The sequence below is a fragment of the Cucurbita moschata genome, unplaced genomic scaffold, assembly GCF_002738365.1.
Source record: "Cucurbita moschata cultivar Rifu unplaced genomic scaffold, Cmos_1.0 Cmo_Scf00044, whole genome shotgun sequence".
In the NCBI taxonomy this organism is placed as follows: Eukaryota; Viridiplantae; Streptophyta; class Magnoliopsida; order Cucurbitales; family Cucurbitaceae; genus Cucurbita; species Cucurbita moschata.
The window spans coordinates 1,568,390-1,594,514 of record NW_019268560.1 but is presented as its reverse complement, the minus strand read 5'-3'; the positions used below and the strand labels follow the sequence as shown (position 1 = coordinate 1,594,514).

The 26,125-nt window shown below is 35.7% G+C and overlaps 5 protein-coding genes across 7 annotated transcripts in view; 4 read left to right on the top strand and 1 right to left on the bottom strand.

The window, feature by feature from the left end:
• The window catches only part of LOC111433997 (proteasome subunit alpha type-5), a 4,540-nt gene extending 1,413 nt beyond the window's left edge, over nt 1–3,127 (bottom strand). The window contains exons 1-8 of one of the 2 annotated variants that reach the window (XM_023071287.1): nt 3,043–3,127; nt 2,883–2,928; nt 2,682–2,763; nt 2,425–2,505; nt 1,992–2,105; nt 1,807–1,908; nt 1,295–1,353; nt 107–209 (exon numbers count right to left, since the gene is read on the bottom strand). In XM_023071287.1, coding sequence (XP_022927055.1) covers nt 107–209; nt 1,295–1,353; nt 1,807–1,908; nt 1,992–2,105; nt 2,425–2,505; nt 2,682–2,763; nt 2,883–2,896 — 555 coding nt within the window. In that variant the 5' untranslated portion in view covers nt 2,897–2,928; nt 3,043–3,127. Of the gene's footprint in view, nt 1–106; nt 210–1,294; nt 1,354–1,806; nt 1,909–1,991; nt 2,106–2,424; nt 2,506–2,681; nt 2,764–2,882; nt 2,940–3,042 lie in introns of both variants that reach the window. The other variant, XM_023071288.1, reaches the window with a different exon arrangement.
• A 1,364-nt stretch (nt 3,128–4,491) lies between these two features.
• LOC111433998 (proteasome subunit alpha type-2-A) lies at nt 4,492–10,006 on the top strand. The gene is made up of 11 exons (XM_023071289.1): nt 4,492–4,724; nt 4,813–4,889; nt 5,839–5,903; nt 5,997–6,043; nt 6,535–6,610; nt 7,123–7,190; nt 7,548–7,617; nt 7,995–8,080; nt 8,334–8,396; nt 9,054–9,119; nt 9,666–10,006. The coding sequence occupies exons 1-11, from the start codon at nt 4,684–4,686 to the stop codon at nt 9,712–9,714; spliced, it is 708 nt and encodes a 235-aa protein (XP_022927057.1). The 5' UTR covers nt 4,492–4,683; the 3' UTR covers nt 9,715–10,006.
• LOC111434000 (glycine cleavage system H protein 2, mitochondrial-like) lies at nt 4,885–24,543 on the top strand. 2 transcript variants are annotated; one of them, XM_023071292.1, is made up of 7 exons: nt 4,885–4,889; nt 4,986–4,987; nt 10,030–10,037; nt 10,974–11,118; nt 12,251–12,510; nt 13,272–13,386; nt 24,330–24,543. In XM_023071292.1, exons 4-7 carry the CDS (start codon nt 11,040–11,042, stop codon nt 24,341–24,343), a joined length of 468 nt encoding a protein of 155 aa, XP_022927060.1. In that variant the 5' UTR covers nt 4,885–4,889; nt 4,986–4,987; nt 10,030–10,037; nt 10,974–11,039; the 3' UTR covers nt 24,344–24,543. The 2 variants fall into 2 exon arrangements, with proteins under 2 accessions (XP_022927060.1, XP_022927061.1); XM_023071293.1 differs by lacking the exons at nt 4,986–4,987; nt 10,030–10,037 and having other exon boundaries at nt 11,000–11,118; nt 24,330–24,495.
• Nucleotides 14,112–19,597, top strand: LOC111433996 (pentatricopeptide repeat-containing protein At2g35130). Its single transcript, XM_023071286.1, has 8 exons — nt 14,112–14,226; nt 14,962–15,146; nt 15,233–15,465; nt 16,443–16,692; nt 17,145–17,290; nt 17,556–17,761; nt 18,104–18,228; nt 18,988–19,597. Coding segments are annotated over exons 1-8 (1,731 nt in total). The 5' UTR covers nt 14,112–14,224; the 3' UTR covers nt 19,572–19,597.
• LOC111433999 (glycine cleavage system H protein 2, mitochondrial-like) lies at nt 21,607–24,498 on the top strand. Its single transcript, XM_023071291.1, has 3 exons — nt 21,607–21,850; nt 22,822–23,081; nt 24,215–24,498. The coding sequence occupies exons 1-3, from the start codon at nt 21,772–21,774 to the stop codon at nt 24,341–24,343; spliced, it is 468 nt and encodes a 155-aa protein (XP_022927059.1). The 5' UTR covers nt 21,607–21,771; the 3' UTR covers nt 24,344–24,498.
• Nucleotides 24,544–26,125: the final 1,582 nt, after the last annotated feature.

Genomic DNA, 26,125 nt, shown 5'->3' with positions numbered 1-26,125 from the left:
TTTTTTTTTTTTTTTTTTTTTTTTTCTGAAAATGGAAGAAAAAGGAAAAGCCGTCCACCAGCATAGCATTCAGTTATATCTGACACCAATATAGTAGAAAACATACCTTATTGTACTGCTCTTGCAGAGAACTGTCCGCACCTTCAGAACCTGAACCGATAGCTTTAGCATTGCATTGCCAGAAAGTGCCAGATGGATCAGTGTAGAATCTGCATACCACAGATTATCAGGTTAAAAACTAAGGGGTAAACATCATTTCTGCCAGCATATTACGGAGGGAATTTTACTTAATCCATAATGCATATTCCTGAATCCTGATGATGCACAACGTTCTGATATGAATATTATTAAAACAGTATACAATGCTAGCAGCCTTCTACACAACTAAAAATGAACGCTACATCAAAAATTGCATCAATGATGCAAACAAGTAATAGCTAACAATGATTAAAAAAAAGTTATTTGGCATTAAAAAGCAAATGAATGCAGTGGCCTCAGCAGAGGATTTAATGTTCTAATCATCGAGAGAACTTAAAATTAGACATGAGTGCCGAACCAAAACTTGTTTCGTAAAGCTTGAAGATGCATGCATGAGACAGAAACTGGCATACAAATGATTTTTGCTTCAACTGCCTTTTTGGTCCTTATCTCAAAAGAAAACATAGAAACGCTAACTCTGAGTCAATCTTGATTATTTTGATGGTGGTTGAACTATAGAAGAGAAAAATATGAGGAACATTGGGATAAAAATGATAAAGTGTATCATTTGATGACCCAAGTGAATTTATAATCTCTTTGAGGGTACGTTGAGTAGCAGTGTGATGATATCTTTTTATTGACTTACGGTTGATTGGAATCTTTCTAAATTATAATCTCCTCTGTCATTAGGGTTGGGGAAGACCATTTAATTCTCCAACTTATATCGTTTTTCTACACTACATGTCTCTCAGCTCAAAGGTGTTTGAATGCAACTAATCAGGCAGTATCGCATAAATTTCAAAAGTTGTGATTTTAACTTTTTCCCTGGGTGTATGATTACTACAAGTATGAAACACATGAGAAAAATACCTAAAAGTACGAAATATAAAAAACGATGCAACCCCTTTTCCATGCCATCCCAATAGAAGGATGCAAAAAAAAGAGTTCAAACACACCCACAGCCATCACTTGGGCCGTGGACGTGGTGGTACAAAATACAGAATGCAGTGAGATAACAGCTAGTCACATATATCAGTTTGCAGTGAAATAACAGTTAGTCATATAAATCAGTTTGCTCATTATGTGTTTAACTTACAAGCTGGGCCCCTTCTCATCATGGCCGGCAATGAGAAGAGCTACACCAAATGGTCGAGACTGTAAAGAGAGAAAAAAATGTATTATATTAGCAAGTAAACTAGTGACAACATGTTTCCTTTTTCAACATTGCGAAAAGTTGAAATGATATAATTCTTTCAAATATGGAAGATGGTTATGCAAAATACACTATACAACCATCCTACATTTTACTAGGACAGGATATCATCTAAATAAAATCACTGGAAAAGTATACTAATATCTGCATAAATTCATGTCAATAACATCAGAAAGTCACTTATTCAAGAACTCATTATTTTTTACATCCAAAAGATTAAGCGTGAAATAATTCCCTAATCAAATAATACATGTGAAGGTTATATTTTAGATAGATGCTAATTAACAAAATAAATGTTGTTAAGCCATTGCCATTTTACAGTGAGTCAAGATTAATTCAACAGGAAGTGGAGAAGAGATGGAGTAAAATGAAAAGAGAAAAGTTGCAGTAATAACCATGGACTCCTCATCGCCTTCACCAAATCTTAGGGCTAGATCACAAAGAGCTTGAGTTGTAGACTCCACAGTCATTGGTTCACCATATGAGAACCGATGGTTCTGCAAAACATGAAGTTCAAAATTCAATAGCTTGCCTTTAAAAGATATAAACTATAGATGCAAGGCAAGAGCATCAACAGCACCTGGGTCTCAACTCGAGCATGTTCAACAAGGGTGTGAGCATCAGCAATTAATCCACTCATTGCACATCCTATATGCTCATCAATTTCCATGATTTTTTCCACGCTACTTGGTTCCTAAATAAAAGTTCCAAAAATGTCAACCTCACAATTGAAGGGGAAAAAAAAGGCTGCCTTGAAATCCAAACAAAAAAGAAGATGGATCAATAGCTAAACTTCAGTTAAATTAGAGTACAAATTTCAGTTTCAAGATTGGTGGCAAGATATTTAAGTTGAGCTTGTATATAACTGTGTATATCCCATAGGCAACCATATCAATTACGATGCCTACGTAGACTGCTAGGCATCTAACTTGAGCTGAATATGATAATATATGCAATAGACAATGACAACCAATAGCAACGAATTTAGAAACTTTTAAGGCAAAGGAACAGACCAGTAGTGGGGATGTAATACGTTTCTCAACAGCAAGCACAACGCCTTCCTTTGTTTTCAAACCAATTGCAGTCGAACCAAGCTGCAAAAATTAAGGAAAATCAGTTGATTCAACAAAATGGACAAAAAAAAAAGTCATTCAAGGTTTTTTCACTCAACTTCACCACCCTTCTCCGAATCTCACAAACTTCAACACGAAATTTAATGGAAAAAGCCCAGAAATGAGAGAACGAAAGGGAAGGAAAAACAATAGAATACCTTAATAGCTTCAATGGCGTACTCAACCTGGAACAATCGACCTTCAGGAGAGAAGGTATTCACACCCCTATCATACTCAGTCCTGAAAAACCCCAGAATCAGAAGGACAAAACGAGAGAGACATAAAATTAAACAATAGAAACAAAACAAAAATAGAAAGAGAACGAAAATGCCGCAGCAAAGAATGCACTAGATCATCACCTGGTCAGAAACATTTTGCGATTCAATTGAAGAAACTCGCTAGATTCTGCACGAACACTGAGAAATCAGAATCATATCAAAAGCGCCAAAATTCCTAAACGATGAAAATTCGAACACGAAAAATCAAGAAAGTATTAGGAGGAGAGAGAGATCTACTTGCCTGCAACACTGAAGAAAAATGAAGAAGAAGAAGCAGCAACAAACAGCTTTGTTCAGTAAGCTTTAAGCAGACCCTTTCTTGCGAAGCAAGATGATGGTGCCGGGTTTTGTTCGGGTTGCTTTTTGTAGTCCACGGGTTTCCGATTTCCGCCATTTTCGCCCGGTTCATAAGGCCCATATTCATTAAGGCCCAGCCCAAAAATGAAACGGATTAAATGACATGGTTCGACAATTGGCCCAAGCCCAATACCACTTCGTTAAGTAACGTTGAAAAATTTGGATGACTCGAACAAGTTTTTAGGCTAAATTAATAAAAATACTCGTTCGTCTAAAAAAATATTATTGAAATAAAAAAAAAATTACTAAATTTTTAAAATAAATAAACGTAGAGTTGCAGCATAGTCAGACCGAGCATGAGCTACCACTGAATGATTCTGTCTTTGAGACCCGCTATGAATCGACTAGTTCTCATCTTTTTGTCACTACAAACTTTGGAGCAAATATGTCTCGTCTATTAAATTCCACAGCTTCCAACCCGCTATGAATCGACTAGTTCTCATCTTTTTGTCACTACAAACTTTGGAGCAAATATGTCTCGTCTATTAAATTCCACAGCTTCCAGCCATGATTCTGCTGCGACTAGGTCAATCTTACTGCCCTCAAAGGACCACAAGTTGTCATCCCCCACATCCTGTTTGTGACTGCAAGTTTGGTTTACTAACAATGACCGCATAATCAGGTCCCATTGGCACCTAAGGAACTTCCTCAGGAGAATCTTTGTGCACGATCCTCCTTCATCTACTCTTGGGAGGTGACGACGGTGGCACCTCAACCTCAACTGCGTGAGGCATCTCCTCGACCTCAACCGATGGTGGGTGTTGTGTCGACGACGAAAATTGCTCGCGCTCAAGCGACTTAGCCTAGATATGTTTCAGGCCGACATTTCTCTATGACTACTGAGCTCCCAAACACCCCATCGTCTCGACCAGTATCCTTAAGAATCTGAAAAAGAATAAATATACTCAACAGGGCTCTCATCACATCTTTGACCTAACAAATAACCACAGATTAATTCTATATTTTAGGTTCGTCGACTTATTGTGCATAAACTTAATATCACATTTGGCTTCACAACGGTATCCAGTGCCTGGAGTTGAGACGCCACCTCAAATAAACTTTCACAAATCAGGTGGGACCAACACGATGATCTTTTAGAAATAAAAAATAATAATTAAAAAAGTTTGGAGATGATCTATGAATCCTAGATTGATAGTTTTCGTCAATAACTTTTTTAAATAAAGATTAAGGCGTTACTTTTATTTTTAAAATTTGATGAATAATTTTTAAATTAAAAAATTTAAGAATATTTTTAGAGTTATTTTTATTAATTTTATTAATTCGGCCAAAGCTTTTGTAAAAGAACAAAAGACCGAGAGCCGCAAGGCCCAGAGAGAAGCCAAGGGCCCGTCGAGGCGTCGTACCCAGAAGCCTTCTTCGGCAACAAGAAATCCCCCGGGTCTTTCAGCACCAGAGAGAGAGAGAGCTCTGCTTTTCTCCGGCATTCTTCAACAACACTCCCATTTCAGAACCTCTTCTCGATTCTCCATTTCCTCTCCAGCACACTCACTCCTTGGAAGACGGCATGGGCGACAGCCAGTATTCTTTTTCTCTCACCACTTTCAGGTCTCTCACTCAACTCCCTCTCTCCTCCTCTCCCTCCCTCTTTCTCGATTCTGCTTTCTTATGGTGTGTTTTTGTGGTATTTGCTCAGTCCTTCCGGCAAGCTTGTGCAGATCGAACACGCCTTGACAGCGGTTGGATCTGGTCAGACATCTCTTGGTATCAAAGGTATCTTGACGCCAAATGATGCTTGGTTTAATTGGTCTCATTGAGTTTGAGCATTTGAGTTTTTGTTTTTATCGAGTTCATCCGAGTTCATCGTAGCAGTGTTTTCATGTTGCTTCATGTAAACATAATGATTTATTCAGAATTCTCAGGGTCTTGGATAAAGAAGTTGTTTCTCGAGTTATGATCTCAGCACTTTGATCTTATTTTATTATATAATTAATTGTCTTTGTTAATTGAACACGACTCTCCACAATGGTATGATATTGTCACTTTGAGCATAAGCTCTCGTGGCTTTGTTTTGGGCTTCCCGAAAATGCCTCATACAAATGGAGATAGTATTCCTTGATTATAACCTCGTGATCATTCTCTAAATTAGCCAATGTGGGACTTTCATCCAACACCTCCCTCGAACAAACTTCGCCTCCCCTTAATCGAGGCTCGACTCCTTTTCTTTTGGAGTCTTAGTCGTTTTTTACTATGCCTTTGAAGAACCTCGACTCCTTTTCTTTTTTGGGGTCCTTTGTTCGACATTTGAGGATTCTATTGACATGACTAAGTTCTAAGGCATGGCTCTGATACCATGTTAGTTGAACACGACTCTCCACAATGGTATGATATTGTCCACTTTGAGCATAAGCTCTCATGACTTTGTTTTGGGCTTCCCCAAAAGGCCTCATACCAATGGAGATAGTATTCTTTGATTATAAACCCATGATCATTCCCTAAATTAGCCGACGTGGGACTTTCATCCAACCGTCTTAACCTTAGATTAATTCATAATGAGTACTCAATCTCATACTTAGCTTTGCGGCTTATACATGCATGAGTTTGTCTGTTCTTGCTTAATTACTCTTGGAAAGTTGCATTTATGTTGTTGGTGATTATAACTCTGGATATGTGTAAAAGGATGTCGAAGTATTTATGTCTGGGTATACCTTCTTCCTTGCAGCTGCCAATGGTGTTGTCATTGCGACTGAAAAGAAACTACCTTCTATCTTGGTTGATGAAACATCTGTACGTAACTCAATTTAGTAAACATGAGTTATGATTTCTTTAACTCCTTTCTCATGGTTCACATTATATTTTATGACGCTTTCTCTGTCTCAGGTTCAAAAGATACAGTCTCTGACACCAAACATTGGAGTTGTTTATAGGTTTGATTTTCTTCACCTCTTGGCAACAGCGCTATTACTTTTCTTCTATGTTTCTCTCTCACGGATAGACTTTTTGGAGTGTTCTCAGACTGATGTTGTTAGTCGTTATAATCTGCTGTCTTTGTGACTTACTCTGCCTTTATGATAACATGTAATTTGAACTCCAAAGATTGTGTTTGAGTCTGTAAATACAGTCCACTATTGGCTAACATTATGGACCAAGACTATAGAGTAGCCTTTTGGAAAATAAAAAAATCTTACTTAGTATCAGTAAGAATTGTAGTTTTACGTTTTAATTTGGTACTGTTCATAAATCGTGTTATTCTTCTTATGATCTGTCACATTTTTCTTTTAAATATGCATCTCTGTGGTCTTGAGCATTAGAGCTCGGACAGAGCAGTTATTTGAGTCCATCTATTTTTAGCATTCTTTTTTTTTTTTTTGCCCTAAGTTAGCACCTTCAAGTTCTATTATGATATTTTTTTCTACAGTGGCATGGGTCCTGATTTTAGAGTTCTGGTCAGAAAAAGTAGGAAGCAGGCAGAGCAATATCATAGACTGTACAAGGTACAATGAGGTTTCCACTCATATGTCAAATTTCTTCATAACTGAAACACTTTAGTTTGTATAATCGGTCTTCATAAGACACTTTGATACACTAGGTACAGAGAGTTTTTAAATTTCATATTGATTTTCTTCGTAACTGTACTCTTTAGTTTGTGTGTGCATGCCTGCTGGAATATGGAGAAAAAAAATTCGATTGATTATCAAATTACATCTTATCGTGACCTTTCTCCTGTGGCCCTTAGGCTGTTCTTTTGTGGCCCTTCTTTTGGCCTTTTTAATGCAGTTTCCTATTGTGCTCATTATCTTCTCTTTTCATATAATAAGAGCACAAACTTTTTAAATGAATATGAACAATCTTTGTTTCATGTTGATTTTCTTTAATATAGTTGAGCTTTTTCACAATCTTGATTGTTGGCCAATTTTCCCTCTTGCGTAAGCGAACATATATATATATATAAATAGTATTTATGATTTTCTTCACATGGTTGTAACTTGTGTAAAATGTATCTTAGGAACCAATTCCGGTCACCCAACTTGTGAGGGAAACAGCAGCTGTAATGCAGGAGTTCACCCAATCTGGGTATCCACAATTCTTGCCCTGAAAGTTGTTCAAACTCTAGATTTTAAATGAAAGCTTGATACAAATTGGTGTTGCCTAACTTGCAAAAAACTTATTTTGAAGTCTCTGAATGGACATAATGTGGATGGCATCCTTTTTTTGATAAATAATTTCTATTTTAATTTACTCTTTTCAAGCTTCCATTCCCCCATTTTCTCTTATTCATCATTCCTTTCAATGAAAATAGTTGCCGCACCATGTTGGCCTTTCCAATATTTTGTTTTCAGACTGGAACTTGGGTGCCATTTGCCTTAATAGATCTTTTAAATTTGGTCCATGTATTCAAAAGTTTTATTTTCTGTGTTTTCTTGTCTTTAGTGGAGTAAGGCCATTTGGAGTATCTTTGCTGGTTGCTGGGTTTGACGACAATGGTCCTCAATTGTACCAGGTAGATTATCTCTTATATCTTGATAAAATAGTAACACATTAAATGCCTGATTTAAGGAGGCTTTTAATTTTATAATTCTCTGTCTTTTGTATACATATCCTAATTTTAGTTTCATGTAAACTTGGTAATGAAATCCATGTTCCCACCTTTTGAATATTATTTTGTTTTTCGGGTGTACTTGCTGTTTCTCCTTTCAAGTCTTGTGCTACAATATTGATCCCTTATATGTATATGCATTTGTATATGTATATATATTTATCCACATAGATATAGAAAGTGATAGATATATTCATAGAAAGTTATGAATTTTTGTTAGCACCACTGAAAAGCTATACCTCAATTCACTTTTCTTCTTGAATGGAATAATTTTTCCCTAGGTGGATCCATCTGGTTCATATTTCTCTTGGAAAGCCTCTGCAATGGGGAAGAATGTTTCTAACGCCAAAACATTCCTAGAAAAAAGGTATCTGTTCTATTTTCTGCCGCCTGAATTTTTTAGTCAAACTGAGCAGTTGCTGCGTCAGATTTCACATTAATTACTCTGTTTAGTTTATTAAATAGAACCCAAAGCGAGCTTTGTGAACTTAAAAATTATCCGTTGCATCTGATTTAAATGATGCCAAGTAGCATACCACAGATAGTTTTGTGGGTTATTTTGGTTCCTGGTGTCATTCATCCTTTCCTGACAGTTTTGGCGATCTTACTTTTCAATTTAGGTATACCGATGATATGGAGCTTGATGATGCAGTGCACACTGCCATCTTAACCTTAAAAGAGGGGTATGTATATTTTAAAGAATCTCATTTAATGTATGAACTTTGTTTCTTCGTATGTTGTTCTCTCTCTACCTTGAAAATTTAGTGCGGATTAGTTCATGTGAAGGAGATGCTATGAAATCACAGCATTTTTGGGATGGAGAGGGAGTAATGATGACAGGGAGAACTTATGTCCTTACTTCATTATCCACACAAATCTTAACATTTAATAAGAGTTCAACTGGAGAGATCAATTTCCTTGGTCAACTTGGAAGTTACTTCTACAAATTTGGAAGGCTAATCTATTTGCCTATATTTTAAAACGAACTCAAATTCAAAAGGCCTGTGCTTTTAGAAGACTAAAAGTGGCCTCAAAGTTTCTCTCTTGCACCTGCTAGGTCTGATTCTCAAGATGATATTATGCGTAGACCTTAATTTACATAGAAGAGAAAGTATATAAAAGATATGAAACTTCATAATCATGTAGCACCATAGGGCTGCTTGGGGATTGGTGAAAGTATTTTAAGCTAAATATATTCATTCTCTGACCAGTTTCTTTCAAGTGATCTAAATTTAAAATCTTCATTTTGTAAATTATGTATATGCATACTGTCTGCACCCAAATATTATTGTTTCTTATTTTATGGCTAATCATTGGTAATCTTTTTTGTTCTTCCGTAGATTTGAAGGTCAGATCTCAAGCAAAAACATTGAAATTGGAATAATTGGCACGGATAAGAAATTCAGGTTGGTCTCTCCTGCTCTCTTTTACTGGAAAGAAAAACCTTTTCCCTTGGGTTGAACTTCAAAACCCTTATGCATAGTTGAATTGTGTGTTATGCTATTGTGCTAATGTGCTTCATTGCGAGTGTATTGTACCAAAATTGGTGAGGTTTAGTGTAGAAACCTAGAAAGTTGCGTTTGAATGATAACGCTTGAAACTGGAAAATCTCGACCTTCTGCATATTTTCGAGCGTCTTTGGTGTTCCACAAATGTTTTATATATATGTAGAGTTATCAATTGGTAATGACGCTCATGTTATAGCATTAAAAAAGATTTTGATGGTTACTTCTTTTAAGGCTTGTGTGGTGCATTCATGTCATGAGAAATAGACTTTCCATTTGGTATCTCTATTTCATTCATCTTCTCCTGTTAAGAGCAGCCATTTTCTGCACACACACATGTATTCTTGGATCTCGTCTCTACTCTCGAGTTTGATTTTTCGATTTCTATCCGAAACAGAAACACTTACGATTGATACTGACTTCTGGTACGCCTATATTATTTTGCAGAGTACTAACCCCTGCTGAGATTGATGATTACTTAGCTGAAGTAGAGTAAGCAATATGTTTTTGCCTGCGAAGGTAAATTCTTTTAAAAGACAACAGTGGGTGTTTGATATTGAAGTGAAGTAGCCTGGCACTTGGCTGTGAGCTTGATGATGCCTGGCACTGCCATTGCGAAAGTTAATGAAGAAAAATTGTATGGACATTTTAGGTTTCCAATACATCCACCATTGTATGTTAGTCAAGGAATTATGCATGCATGCTTGGATTAGATGCTGTGAAGAAGGTTTCTTGTTTTAAAATTAGTAAGTCCAGATTGGTAACCAAAATTATGGTACTTTCTTTCAGTTTCTATGGTATCTTTCACAAGGATTACATGTGGGACATTTGAATGCCAAGTAAAGCGACGAGAGTCTCTCAGAGCTCTCAACTCTTGAAACACTACAGTTCAAAATTCCCAAATTCTAGTTCTATTTTGTTTGAAAAGTATTTTCATCAAATTCTTAATTTGTCAAAAGAATCACTTAATTTAAAAAAAAAAGACGAGTCTTTTGTAAGACTCAATTTAAAAAAAACTTGATGACCCAACTCAAATAAATTTACTCGAATAAAATTGGATTGAACTATAATTTACTATTAATTTTAAAAAAGATTAATTCTATTGAACCAGGGGTATGACTAGATTTGATTTCGTTGGAAAGACAAAATTAAAGAAAGATTTGCTCATGAACCTGATTTCATCTATTTTGTTTTCAAACCTAAAAAAAAAATCGGTAATATAGATAATAACGACTAGAAAAAAATTAATGGCTTGGATGAGGATAAGGTTCCATAGGAACAATTATTTATTCATATTTCAACCCAGTCTTTTTTTTAGAAAAAAAAGCGAAAGTTAAAGTTCATGCAAAAAAAAAAAAAACCAATACGACCTAAAAAATTTCATAGATTTAATATTTAATAATGAATGTTTTGAAATAAGTTTTATAAAAAAATATGTGAACCCCACCTACCTAAAAGGGTGCAGAGCCAACAAAGGCACCGATCACGAACTATCACTGTGTTACAAGTAAGTTTGTTGGCGACACATTGACCCACCATCTTGCAGGCTCACTCTCCGATGTGGGGATTCTTAGTTTCCGTTCCATGTTTGAGTCATATATATTCCCTCTATTTTTCGATTAATGCGTATGATCCCACATCCAAAATAACCAAATCCACCCAAAATACGTAAAATGTAAAGTATAAATCCAAGAAAATAATATATTGTCTACCAACCCTACAGTCCTATGATATTGATCCCACATTGCTGATTAGCGGCGACGGCAACCCAAAGCATTAAGCAGAGAAAAGGGTTTTTACAGAGCGCTTCAAGGTTCATCAATGGCGTCGAGGTTGGTTTGGGCTTCAAGAGTTGCTTCGTATCTCAGGATCTCAATACCCCATAGAGGGTTTGCTTCTGGTGAGCCGAACCCACGTTTTTTATGTACTGATTTTCCTAATTCTTTATCAGTTTTGATTGATCTGTTTGTCTGGTAGATGGATATTTGAAACTGATCGATCTTCTTTTCACATTCGAAGATCTCAGTTTCCATTGATGGGTTTTGTTTATATTGCCGTTTGTTTGATCAATGGCTTACCCTTTTCAAGATTTGCAGGATTTCTCTCTGTTTTTGGGTTCACAGATGTTATTCTACTGCTAAATCTACATCTGTTGATATGCATTGTGTTTTCACCTTCCATTTGAATTGTTGTGTGATGAATCCCAAACATGAGATATTGTGTTCTACTTTCCTTTTTATCGCCTTCCTTTGATTTGTTCATGTGTTCTTATTTCAATCTTGTTGTTTGAACTAATACCGGTGCCTTGGTGATCTTTCTAGCTGCTGATAATTTAGTTTTCTCGTTTTGATATCGATCTTCCTCCCTGGGTTTGCTTTGCTAGTAGATAGACTCTATGCACATGTCATGTAATAGCCCAAGCTCACCGCGGGCCGATATTGTCCTCTTCAAGCTTTCCCTCAAGGTTTTTAAAACGCGTTTGCTAGGGAGACGTTTACACACCCTTATAAGGAATGTTTCGTTCTCCTCTCCAACCGATGTGGGATCTCACAATTCCACCCCTTGGCTAGCACACCCCTTGGTGTCTGGCTTTGATACCATTTGTAACCGCTCAAACCCACAGCTAGCAGATATTGTCTCTTTGGGTTTTTCTTTTTGGGATTCCCCTCAATGTTTTTAATACGCGTCTGCTAGGGAGAAGTTTCCACATTCTTCATTCGTTCTCCTCTCCAACCGATGTGGGACCTCACAATCCACCCCTTGAGGACCACACCACTTGGTGTCTGGCTCTGATACCAGTTGTAACAGTCCAAGCCCACCGCTAGCAGATATTGTCCTCTTTGAGTTTTCCCTCTTGGGCTTCCCCTCAAGATTTTTAAAACATGTCTACTAGGGAGAGGTTTCCACACCCTTATAAGCAATGTTTCGTTCTCCTCTCCAACCGATGTGGGATCTCACGTGCCGCTTTTATTTATTGTTTTCAAGCTGAAACATGAGTGTAGAGAATTAACGTGTACCTTGAATTTGTGCAGTTGTTAAGGACTTGAAGTATGCTACTTCTCATGAATGGGTGAAAGTAGAAGGGGATAAAGCAACGATTGGCATAACTGATCATGCTCAAGATCATTTGGGTGATGTTGTCTATGTTGAATTACCAGAGGTAGGAACCTCTGTTAAACAGGATAGCAGTTTCGGTGCGGTCGAAAGTGTCAAAGCTACCAGTGATATTAACTCGCCTGTGTCGGGGAAAATCGTTGAGGTCAATGACAAGCTCAGCAGTTCCCCTGCTCTGGTTAGTTCCTCGACCGAATGTTCTTGCTCTTAATAATGATCTGACAATGGCTCTGGAAAGATTTAAGTTTGTTTTACTTATTCTTTGCACTTTTAGATACTTTAAGATGGATTCTATCTAACAAATGACTTGAGTCTTAGTTTGATTACTTGATATTTATATGTTAGAGGTGCACTAGTATCTCTTCTTGTATCATCAACAAGTCATTTGAGTTTGCATATTGCAGATTCTAAGTTCTTTGGATTCTATAGCTTTCCTTGATCATATTCAGGAGACAGCCTGCCTACCGTTGGATGTTTTATTCCTTAGAAGGGTGTGGAAACTTCTCCATAGTAGATGCGTTTTAAAACTGTGAGGTTGATGGCGATATGAAGTGGGCCAAAGCGGACAATATATGCTAGTGGTGAGCTTGGGCTGTTACAAATGGTAACAGAGCCAGACACTGGGTAGTGTGCTAGGGAGGACGTTAGGCCCCATAGGGGGTGGATTATGAGATCCCACATCGGTTGGAGAGGGGAAAGAGTGCCAGTGAGGACGCTTGGCGGCCCCGAAGGGGGATGGACTATGATATCTCACATCGGTTGGAGAGGGGAACGAAACATTTTTTATAAGAGTGTGGAAACCTCTCTCTAGCACTGTGAGGCTGACGGCGACACGTAACGGACTAAAATGAACAATTTTGTTTTGTTTTGTGTTGTATACGAGTAGGAGTACGAGTGATTTGGGTGTTATTGATGAATATGTATGTGTTAATAACGTAGGTGAACTCAAGCCCATATGAGAATGGATGGATAATTAAGGTGGAGGTTAGTGACAGTAATGAACTGAAGAATTTGATGGACTCTGAGCAGTACTCCAAGTTCTGTGAAGAAGAAGATCATTGAAGATATCAGCAGCCTTATCAGATCAGTTGCTTTTCCTTCCCTTTCTTTCCTTTGTAAGACTCACAAAAATGGTGGAAATTTTCCCACTGATATCAATAATTTGATCCATTTGAAACTGCATTCTCTATATTTTCTGTTTTGGCTGGTCTGACTCAGTTCGACTAAGTGGCTCGGTAGGCTCGTTTTGATCATTCTGCCCTGTCCCGAAATTGTTTCTGATGTAATTTAGGCGGTATAACTGTTTTCGTTCCGGCTTACTTTCAATATAAATAAATTATGTCAGCATCACGAATATATTTCAAGCTCGATTTTATGAATGAATCAATCAATCTTGGTCGATTTTGTGAAATTTTCAATTTTTTAAAAAGTTTAAAAATTTGTGAATCAAATTTCAATATTTTCAATTTTTTAAAAAGTTTAAAAGTATTATAAATATTTAAGGGTTCGGAATATAATTTTTTTTTTAAATTTGTATATTTTTTAAAATTTTAAAAATATTTTAAGATATTAACCAAAATTTGAGAGTTAAAAAAAGGATTTTTAAAAGTTAAATTATATTTTTTAAATAAATTAAATGTATTAAACTAATTTTAATTGAAATTTTGAAAGGAAATGTTTTTTTTTTTTTAAAGGATAATAAAAAAAAACAAAAGGTTTAAATTTAGATATTTTTAAATACAAACAGAGAGCTCCACTCCACATTCCCTTCGTAGAGATAAAAACCCACATGGCCACACCAATGCATATCTATAATGGACGTTGCCATAACTTTTCTTCTTCCATTTCCTCAATCTTTCATCCACCTGCTGTAATCTCTTCTCGGCGCTTTCATGTAAGTTCATCAGCTTTCTCTTCTCCAACTTGTTTTTGTTTCGGTTAAGCTTATGACCCTTCTCTTCCCCTGTCAATTTCACTTCCAAACACTCCAATAGTGGCCTGCAACTTTGTAATTTGGTTTTGAGTTTGTGTAGTTTATTCGTCGGTGTCTTAATCTGGCAATGGAAGCTCTGGTGTTGGTATTGCGCATCATTGTAATGCAAGTTGGAGAATATCGGATTGTTTTTCCGAATATTTCATGTTAGTCATAAACGAATCCGTTCATTGTTGTGTTGGAATGAGTCATTATAACTTCATCTAGATTTTTTTTTTCTCTTTGTTTATGGTGTTTTTGTGCAGTTTGATTTTAAGAAGGATTTGAGTTTTACACACATTTATGCTTAAATCGATCGATCTAGTCTCGTGTATTCTTTCGTTATCTGAATGGTTATGGCAACATGTCTATCTATGATTGTAATGAAAGCAGATAGAAGCCTGTAGATTTACTTATAATGTATGCTTTCATTATCTTTGGTAAATCTGTATGGATAGTAGCCTTTTTGAATTCGTTATGTGTAAATTTGTATGGATACATTTGCAGATTGTTGAAGCGCATTTTACTATATATACTTATAATGTATGCTTTCATTATCTTTGGTTGTTATGTCAATGTCTCTACAGTTGCAATAGATACTGATAGAGTTTTTTTTTGGTATTCGTTAAGTGTATATTTTTATGAAAAACTCTGCAGGTTGATTTTTGGAAGCGTAGTTAACAACATATACTTACAACCGAGATGTTGTGGAACTGATTTCAGATGGACAGTAAAATGTGCAGAGAATGAAGTTGTTGAGAAATCCAGACGTGATGGCGCTTATGTTGATAGACGCGGAAAATTGAGAACCTTCAATCGCAAAAGATTGTCAAGAAAACGATGTAAGATATGCTACAAACTTGAAACTGTGTTTTGTACTTTTAACTTTGGCGTATATTATCTTGATTTTAATTATCACTTTGTTCAGGTGGTTCCCTGAGGGGACGAGGATGGAAGTATGGATCTGGTTTTGTTGATGGGATATTCCCTGTTTTGGGGCCTACTGCTCAACAGATTATGGACTTTGTTAGGGAAGAAGTAGATTATATGGGACTCTGGCATTTTCTTGACACACTACCTGCCACTAATTCAACTTGGGATGATATCATCAGTGTAGCTGTGCAACTTCGTCTCAACAAGAAGTGGGCTCCAATCATATTGGTAAGAATTAGTCTGATAGTTCAGTCATGCAACAAACCAAATACAAGGATTCCTCAACTTCTTTGCTTTTTCCTTTGGAAAAAAAACCTGATAGTTTAGTTAGACATTAAGATGCACAGTTATGCAAATTTGTAGGGTGAGAGGATGTTGAGGATTGTTGGGAGGGAGTCCCACATTGGTAAATTTAGAGAATGATCATTGATTTTATAAGTAAGAAATACATCTCCATTGGTATGAGGCCTTTAGGGGAAGCCCAAAGCAAAGCTACGAGAGTTTATGCTCAAAGTGAACAATATCATACCATTGTGGAGAGTCGTGATTCTTAACATAGTATCATAACCATGCCCTTAACTTAGTCATGTTAATAGAATCCTCAAATGTCGAACAAAAAAGTTGTGAGCCTCGAATGTGTAGTCAAAAGTGACTAAGTGTTGAATAAAGGGTGTACTTTATTTGAGGACTCTAGAGAAGGAGCCAAGCCTCGATTAAGGGGAGACTGTTCGAGGGCTCCACCATAGGCCTCAGGGGAGGCTCTATAGTGTATTTTGTTCGAGGAGAGGTTTATTGAGGATTGTTGGGAGGGAGTCCCACATTGGCTAATTTAGGGAATGATCATGAATTTTATAAGTAAGGAATACATCTCCATTGGTATGAGGCGTTATGGGGAAGCCCAAAGCAAAGCCATGAGAGTTTATACTCAAAGTGGACAATATCATACCATTGTGGAGAGTCGTGATTCCTAACTGAGGAGCTCATGCAAACAGGATGAATAATTAAAATGGATAAGCAAATCTCAAGTCACAATGTGCTTTCTTTGTGTGTATGACGTAGGAGTTCATGCAAGCTGGATGAATAGTTTGAATGGTTTAAATAAATATCAGGAGAGAGAGAGAGAGAGAGAGAGCTTTATGTCATCAAAATGGTTGTGTATTGTGAAACTTGTACTTATACTTATTTTTGCTGCTGAAATTCTATAGATATGTGAATGGATATTGAACAAAAGCTCCTTCCGACCAGATGTGATTGTGTACAATCTACTTATGGATGCTTATGGGCAGAGATCCCTATATAAGGATGTAGAATCAACATACTTAGAACTTCTTGAATCTCATTGCATTCCAACCGAAGATACTTATGCACTTCTTCTGAAGGCCTGTTGCAAATCTGGATTGCTAGAGAAGGCTGAAGCTGTCTTTGCTGAAATGCGAAAGTATGGCCTTCCACCAAGTATGTTTATTACTCATTTGTCATCTGCTAGAAGGAGCTAGTATTATCAACTTCTTGCTTAGAAATTTAAGCCTCAATTCATATCAAAACATGTGCCTTAGTATTGAATTTCTCTTCAAAGATAATTCTTAGTCATACAAAAATCTTGCACGTGAAATCATATCTTGACCATTAAATTATTCTTGATGCATCATATTCTTTTGTTTTTTGTTTTTATAAACAAATCAATGCTGCCATGTCATGTCAATTCCAGTAATTATTTGTTTTTGAGCTTTTGAGTAATTTAAAGTAGAGTTTGTTTGGTATTTTTTACTGTTTTAGATATATTGATGATACTTTGAAAGTAAAGGATGACATTGCTACAACTGGCTTGAGAAACTGAATGTTTACTTGCAAGATAAATGAACAGAAGAAACAAAGAAAATTTAAAATTTATGTCAATTGTTATACAGGTGCAATTGTGTACAATGCTTATATTGATGGTTTGGTAAAGGGTGGAAACAATGGCAAAGCAGTAGAGATCTTTCACAGGATGAAGAGAGATGGGTGCCAACCCTCTACAGATACATACACAATGTTAATAAACATATATGGAAAGGTGAGCCCAGACAGGTTAAATTAAGAACTCTTTTATCAGCATTTAAAGTTCGTCATGTCTTGTTTGCTTTAGTACAGTTATCCAAAACCCTCATTCACTTTCCTGACCTATTCAATGGAGCGTTAATACCATACCATCCACAATAAGTTCTGCTATCTTTAAGGCCTGAAGCTTCTGTAAAATAATGACAATCTTATGTAGATTTGAAATTGGTTTTGATTTTTAATCTTTTCCCTTCTAGCCTAACAATCATAGGTTCATGCAGGAAAGTAAGTCTCATATGGCACTAAAGATATTTGACGAAATGAGAAGTCAAAGGTGCAAACCTAACATCTGCACCTTTACCGCTTTAGTAAACGCATTTGCTAGAGAGGGGCTTTGTGAGAAAGCCGAAGAAATATTTGAGCAACTACAAGAAGCTGGTTATGAACCGGATGTCTATGCCTATAATGCCCTCATGGAGTCATATAGGTAAAACTAATCTGGTACGATCTTTTTGTAGATATAGTCTTCATTCGTAAAAGTTAGTAGTGTTTTCACTGTTCACTTCAAAATGGTCGAGTCTTTGAATGTCTGGCTGGTATATGGACCTTGATGGCTAGTGAGCTTTGGTAGGCAATCGAAATTTAATGTTCCTCTTCTAATAGTTACAATATTTCTGATCTAAGAACAATGTTGAAGAATTGATTATAAATTTGATGTTTTGTGGGTGAGCTTTATCTTTTCATGCATTAGAATAATTTAGAGTACCGTAGTAGCCTTTCGATGTAATTTTTTCCTTATTAAAAAGCATACCCTTTTGGTCACTTGCAGTCGTGCTGGCTATCCATATGGAGCAGCCGAAATTTTTTCACTCATGCAACACATGGGGTGTGAACCAGATAGAGCGTCATACAATATCATGGTGGATGCATATGGAAGAGCTGGACTTCATGAGGGTATGTAGACTTAAGGATATATTTAACAGTTTTTCCATTGATAATTCATTGACGTCAAGGTTTACCCTCATTGCCGAATACATATCATCAAAATCTGGTATTAAAAAGAAAGAGAGCCAACTCAAATTATGTATGTTGGGTTAGGAATCACGACTTTTCACAATGGTATTGATATAGTCCACTTTGAGCATAATCCCTCGTGGCTTTGCTTTGGGCTTCCCCAAAAGATCTCATACCCATGGAGATGTATTCCTTACTTATAAACCCATGATCATTTCCTAAATTAGCCAACGTGGGACTCCATCCCAACAATCCTCCCCTCGAACAAAGTACACTATAGAACCTACTCCGAGGCCTATGGAGCCCTCGAATAAAGTACACCCTTTGTTCGACACTTAAGTCACTTTTGACTACACCTTCGAGACTCACAACTTCTTTGTTCGACATTTGAGCATGACTAAGGGCATGGCTCTGATACCATGTTAGGAATCACGACTCTCCACAATGGTATGATATTGTCAACTTTGAGCATAAGCTCTCATAGCTTTGCTTTGGGCTTCCCCAAGAGGCCTCATACCAATGAAGATGTATTCCTTACCTATAAACCCATCATTCCCTATATTAGCCAATATGGGACTCCCTCCCGATAGGAAGGTTGCATTGACTGACCAGGGAATGATCTAAGTGTAAAAATATGTGTAAATTGAAGCTATCATTTTCTTATAATGCTTTTCTAACTCTAAACCTTATGCAATTTAGATGCACAATCCGTTTTCGAAGAAATGAGACGAATTGGGATAACCCCAACAATGAAATCCTTCATGCTTCTTTTATCTGCCTATTCAAACGCTGGCAATACAGCTAAATGTGAAGATATTATTGGTCAGATGCATAAATCAGGGCTAAAACCAGACACATTTGTGGTGAACAGCATGCTTAATCTTTATGGCCGTTTAGGTCAATTTGAAAAAATGGAAGATCTTCTTTCTACCATGCAAAAAGGACCATATAGAGCAGATATCAGCACGTACAACATCTTGATCAATGTCTATGGACGAGCAGGTTTCTTGGAGAGAATGGAGGAATTGTTTCAAATGCTTCCTGCAAAAAATTTAGAACCCGACGTCGTGACGTGGACGTCACGGATTGGCGCCTACTCGAGAAAGAAGCTTTACAAAAGATGCTTAGAAATATTTGAAGAGATGATTGATGCTGGTTGTTATCCAGATGGAGGAACTGCCAAAGTACTTCTCTCAGCATGCTCAAGTGTAGAACAGATTGAACAGGTTACAAATGTTGTTAGAACAATACATAAAGATGTGAAAACTCTATTGCCTGTCTGAATTCATAATCTTCTGCCTTGTTTGTAACATTCTTGAGAAGAACAAAACTGTGATGTCTTACATTGGTTGGAGAGGAGAACAAACCACCATTTATAAGGGTGTGGAAAACTTCCCCTAGTAGACGCGTTTTAAAACCTTGAGGGGAAGCCCGAAAGGGAAAGCCAAAAGAGAACAATATCTACTAGCAGTGGATCTGGGGCGTTACAAATGGTATCAGAGTTAGACACCGGATAATGTGTCAGCCTTCTCGTTGTTCTCCGAAGGGGGTAGACAAGAGGCGGTGTGCCAGTAAGGACGCTGGGCCCCAAAGGGGGTGGATTGTGATGTCCCATATTAGTTGGGAGAAGAATAAATCACCATTTATAAGGGTGTAGAAACCTTTCCCTAGTAGACGCGTTTTAAAGCCTTGAGGGGAAGCGCGAAAGTGAAATCCCAAATAGGACAATATCTGCTAGAGGTGGATTTTGGTTGTTACAGAAACATTGTTTATAAAGGTGTGAAAACCTCTTCTTCGCACATGCGTTTTAAAAACCTTGAGGGGAAGCTTAAAAGGGAAAGTTCAAATAGGACAATATTTGTAAGGTGTGGAAACCTACCTTGAGGGAAGCCTGAAAGGAAAAATCCAAGTAGAATAATATGTCTACTAGCTATGAACTTAAACGGTTACAAATGGTGTCAAAGTCTGACACCAGGGGCGATAGTGTTTCAAACTCTTGTACTCATCAAACCAATGAAAAAAAAATGTGAAATCTAAAAGTTTCAATTAAAAACTTTATAAAAAAAAGTTGAATGATAATGAAATAAAATAAAGTATTTATTGTCAATAAAGTATTATTCCGAAAATCTTTTTCTTTTTTTATTTTATTTGAAAAATATTATTCCCATTAAAAAAAAGAAAAAGAAAAAAAAAGAGTAAATTGTAAGAAGAAATTAAAATAAATAGAAAAATTCCAAAATAAGCACACAATTTTAGGTACCAAACAAAGCCCACCTACCTCCCATTCTCAGTTTCTTGCCTGTGGCGAAAGTGGGTTTATTGTTGACACATTGACCCACCACCTGTCATCCTCACGCTCAAACGTGGGACCAAATGGATATGAACTCGTAAAAATTCGATCAATTCAATCTAATTCGTGATCTAATTCGTACCACTTAGACGAGATTATGAACCTATTTGAATTGAAATATTTTCAAATAAATGAAAAAATATTAATGTTAATTTTAATTATTTGAAAAATAATTTTTAAAAATATATATTAAAATTAAATGACTGATATTAATTAAATGTTCTAAAAAATTAATAGATATTTTATGAATTAAATTTTTACTTTTTATTAAAAATAAAATTTAAATAAATTAGGGTCAAATTTGATTGGATTTATTATTTAATAAATATTATTTGAGTTAGGAAAAAATTTATATCATTATATATTTAAAAGATATTTTAATAAAAAAACTTAAATTAAAAAAAATTATACTTTATTTTTAAAATACCTTTACGCTTATTATTATTATTTTAAATTCTTAATACTCTATTGTAAAGATATCATTCAAGTTTCAAAATTATTTTTAAAAAATTCTTTTTTTTTTAATAGATTTGAGTTTTGAAAATTTTTATTAATACCTTCAAATTTTTTTTTAAAGGTCAAAAACACAAATTTAAAAAAAAATAAAATACGAACTTTTAGAACTAACGTTAAAAAGATTTGAAGACAATTTATGAAGTATTGAGACAGTTTCCATCCATATATTCCATATATTGACCATAAAATTTTTTTTAACTATTATTATAAAAGTTAAGGTGTTAGTATTAATTTTAAAATTATATATATATTTTTTAAAATAATAGTAATAATAAAGATATTTTTAAATTTTAAAAGAGATGAAAGGGTATGAAAACTTTTTAAAGTTAAATTGTATTTTTGAAACATTATTAAAATATTAAAAGTATTTTTTAAAGGATAAAGTTTAAAGGTATTTTTAATAACGAAGAAAATAAAATGAAATTATATATATATATATATATATATTATAGGCGGCATCTCCACAGCTACTGTACTGTGATACTGATCCCTGAAAGCTAATAAAAGTCCCTTTCATGAAACTGATCTCTTAGAAGTGACGGCGAGCCAAAGCATTTAGCAGCGAAACAAGCTTCTGTCGAGAAAAGGGTTTTTACAGAGCTTTCTAAGTTTCATCAATGGCGTCGAGGTTGCTTTGGGCTTCAAGAGCTGCTTCATTTCTCAGGATCTCAATTCCCTATAGAGGGTTTGCTTCTGGTGAGCCGAATCCACGTTTTTTATGTACTGGTTTTCTTTTTTCTTTCTCAATTTTTGTTAGCCTGATTGTGCGGTAGATGAATTTTTAATGTTGGCGAAAAGAAATGAAACTGATCGATCTGCTTTTCACATTGGAAGATCTCAGTTTCCAGCGATGAGTTTTGTTTATATTTGCCGTTTGTTTGATCGGTGGCATGAATTGCTGGATTTGTTTCGTTTTTTGTATTTGTCTTGTGAATTATTGAGGTGATTATATAATGAATATCTAGAATCTTAGGCAGATGGATGAATATCTGCCATTCTGCTTTATGATTTTTTGAATTTCGAACCGGTTTATAAATCTTTTCACCTTCCATTTGAATTATGATGTGATGAATCTCAAACATGATATTCGATTCTACTTTCCTTTTCATCGCCTTCCTTTAATTTGTTCATGTGTTCTTATTTCAATCTTGTTATTTGAACTAACACCAGTGCCTTGGTGACCTTTCTAGCTGCTGATATTGTTAACTACGTAGTTTTCTAGTTTTGATATTAGTTTTCCTTCCTGAATTTATTGTTTTCAATAACTTTCTGTTCGTTTTCTATAACAAAAATGTTGTGATAATTTTCATTTCTGGAAGTTTGCACTTCATATTCTTGATATTTGCATCTACTTAACAATGCAATGAAAGGGATCGGATGTAGAAGTATAAAATCCATATGAGGAGCAAAAGAGGCACATGTACATTTGTATGATAATACATTATATAGCATAGTCTTATGGAACGGCAAGCTGTTTCTCAATTATTCGACGTCTTACAAGCGAGCAAAATTGAGAGTATAATGTTTCGTACGGTCACATGATTGCAATGGAAGTCCAATTTTTGCATTTATAGTGCATTGCAATGGAATTATGGAATATCTAGCAGTCAAGTTTATGTTTAAAACTACATGTGAAGGGAAATAACTTGTACCTTGAATTTGTGCAGTTGTGAAGGATTTGAAGTATGCCACCTCTCATGAATGGGTGAAAGTAGAAGGGGATAAAGCAACTATTGGCATAACTGATCATGCTCAAGATCATTTGGGTGATGTTGTCTATGTTGAATTACCAGAGATTGGAGCCTCTGTTAAACAGGATGGCAGCTTTGGTGCGGTAGAAAGTGTCAAGGCTACCAGTGATATTAACTCTCCTGTGTCGGGGAAAATCGTTGAGGTCAATGACGAGCTCAGCAGTTCCCCTGGTCTGGTGGGTTCCTCGACCTCATATTCTTACTCATTATTAAGTTTATTTTACTTCTTCTTTGCACTTTTAGATACTTTAAGATGGTTTCTATTTAACGAATGACTCGAGTCGTAGTTTCATTACTTGACATGTTTACGTTGGTGATATAAAGCAGTGCACTAGTAGCTCATACTATGCGAGATCTCTCTCGAAATATCTGGTTAATGTAAATGTGTGAAGGTAGATTTGCTGCTCATTTGAGTCATACCAACTCTTCTTGTATCATGAAAATGTTGTCATTGGAGTTTGCATATTGCATATTCTATATTCTATATTCTTTGGATTATTCAGCTTTCTTTAGCCATATTCAGGAGACAACCTGCCAATACCTTTGGACGTTTTCTTAACAAATTACCGTTTCTTTAATTATCTTCCCCTTTGCTTCTACCGAAAACTTTCTAGTCATTTTGGGTGAAATCTCACATCGGTTGGAGAGGGGAACGAGTGCAAGTGAGAACGTTGGGCCTCAAAGGGGGGAGGGGGGGTGGATTGTGATATATCACATCGGCTAGAGAGGGGAACAAAGCATTCTTTATAAGGGTGTGGAAACCTCTCCCTAGCATACGCGTTTTAAAACCTTGAGGTTGACGATGATACGTAATGGGCCAAAGTAGACAATATCTGCTAATGGTGGGCTTGAGCTATTGCAAATGGTATTAGAGCCAAACACCGGGTAGTTTGCCAGGTAGGATGCTAGATGCTAGGGCCCCGAAGGGGGTGAATGATGAGGTGGAGAGGGGAATGATCCCACATTGGTTGGAGGGGGTGGATTGTGAGATCCCACATCAGTTAGAGAGTGAAACGAGTGCCAGCGAGTACGCTGGCCCCAAAGGGGAGTGGATTATGATATCTCACAAAACATTTTTTATAAGAGTGTAGAAACCTCTCTCTAGCAGACGCGTTTTAAAACCGTAAGGCTGACAGCGACACGTAACGGACTAAGACGGACAATATTTGGTAGTGGCGGGCTTGGGCTCAATGCATACACAGCAATTCCTTTGTTTATAGCTTTTTGTTTTGTTTTGTGTTGTATATTATGAGTATGAGTACGAGTGATTTGGGTGTTCTTGATGAATATGTATGTGTTAATAACGTAGGTGAACTCAAGCCCATATGAGAATGGATGGATAATTAAGGTGGAGGTGAGTGACAGTAATGAACTGAAGAATTTGATGGACTCTGAGCAGTACTCCAAGTTCTGCGAAGAAGAAGATTCAAAGCACTGAGAGTTCATTGAAGATGTCGGCAGCCTTTATCAGATCTTCCTTCCTTTTCTTTTTCTTCAAGTCTTCTGGATTTCCTTTTCCTTTGTAAGACTCACAAAAATGGTGGAAATTTCCCCACTCAGATCCATAATTTGATCCCTTTGAATCTGCAACTATTGTTATGTTGTGAAAAATCCAGGAAAAGAGGCCTTTGTTCGAGATGCCTACCCGTCTCACTGCTAGATATGAACCCATGATCGAAATATATCGAAACAAATACAAATAAAATAACAACTTAAGCGGACAATTTTCTTAAAACATAAGAACGTTGAGTTCGGGTGCTGGTGCCACGTGCCACTGTTGTTTTTCTCTCTTCTAATTTGTTTTATTCTTATTGTAGCGGGTCTTGCATTGTATTCTTATTCTTAATTTTGATTAACTCCGGGAATAGAGTAGGTCGTGTATTTTGTTATAAATTAGCATTGTATTCTTATTCTTAATTTTGGTTAACTCCGGGAATAGAGTAGGTCGTGTATTTTGTTATAAATTAGAGAGCGATTCGAGATAAATTTCTAGCCATTGACTGAACGGGAGTGAAAAATATAATCTACCATTTTTTTTACCTCATATGGTATTGTTTGACAGGCTCAGATAAATTTTCTTATTTATTATCCTATCAAATTAAATTATAATTTTATATAGCATTATATTTGGTTAGTTTTTATATAAATTTTAAATACAAAATTTAACAGCCTAATGTGCAAGTACAAGTATTTTATCACGGTAATATTCATTAATCAAGCTCATCTTTTAACTGTAATATTCATTAATCAAACACATCTTCATAGTTAAACTCAGTCTCTATTGTAATTTTTTATTTTAATTCTTTTATTATTATTATTATTTTGTAAATTTGAGTGATTTTAAATCCAAAAGTGTTTATTATTATATGAAAATTGAATAATATATTTTAGGTAAAAAAAAATAATAATAATTTCCAAAATAGTCATATTTTATCAGATTTCCTTGAATTTTAAAATTACTTGCCATCAAAATATGTAAATGTCCATAAAATATTGAGGATGGATAATTATGAAAGTTTATTAAAAAAAATATGAAATACTATTATTAATACGGTAAAAATTCGAAAGAGTTAATTGTAAAAAAAAAAAATATATGAAATACTATTATTAATATGGTAAAAATTCCAAAGAGTTAGATGGTAATATATATATATATATATATGAAAATACTATTATTAATACCGTTAAAATTCCAAAGAGTTAGATGGTAAACTTTGTCCAAGTCACTAATTCAAATATTCAGGTCAAAAAAATTTCTCATAGTCCAAGCCCACCGTTAATTGTCAGTTTTGGGCCATTATATATGACCATTATCCTCACGGTTTTAAAACACTTTTACACGAAGAGATTTTGCTTCGTTCCCCTTTCCAACTAATGTAGGATCTCACAATCTACCTTTTTTTTAGGTCTAGCGTGCTCGCTGACACATTGCTAACATATATTGTTTGCTTTTGTTCATTACATATCGTCGTTAGTTTCACTGCTTTAAAACACATTTAGTAGAGAAGTGTTTCCACGTTCTGGTACCATTTGTAATAGCTCCAAGTCCACGGCTAATAAATATTGTCCACTTTGGCCGGTTACATATGGCCATCAGACTCAATTTTAAAACACATCTATTAGAGAACTCTTGATACTATTTATAATAATCTAAACTCACCGCTCACCACTAATGGATATTGTCCACTAATGGATATTGTCCGCTTTAACAGAAGCTAGG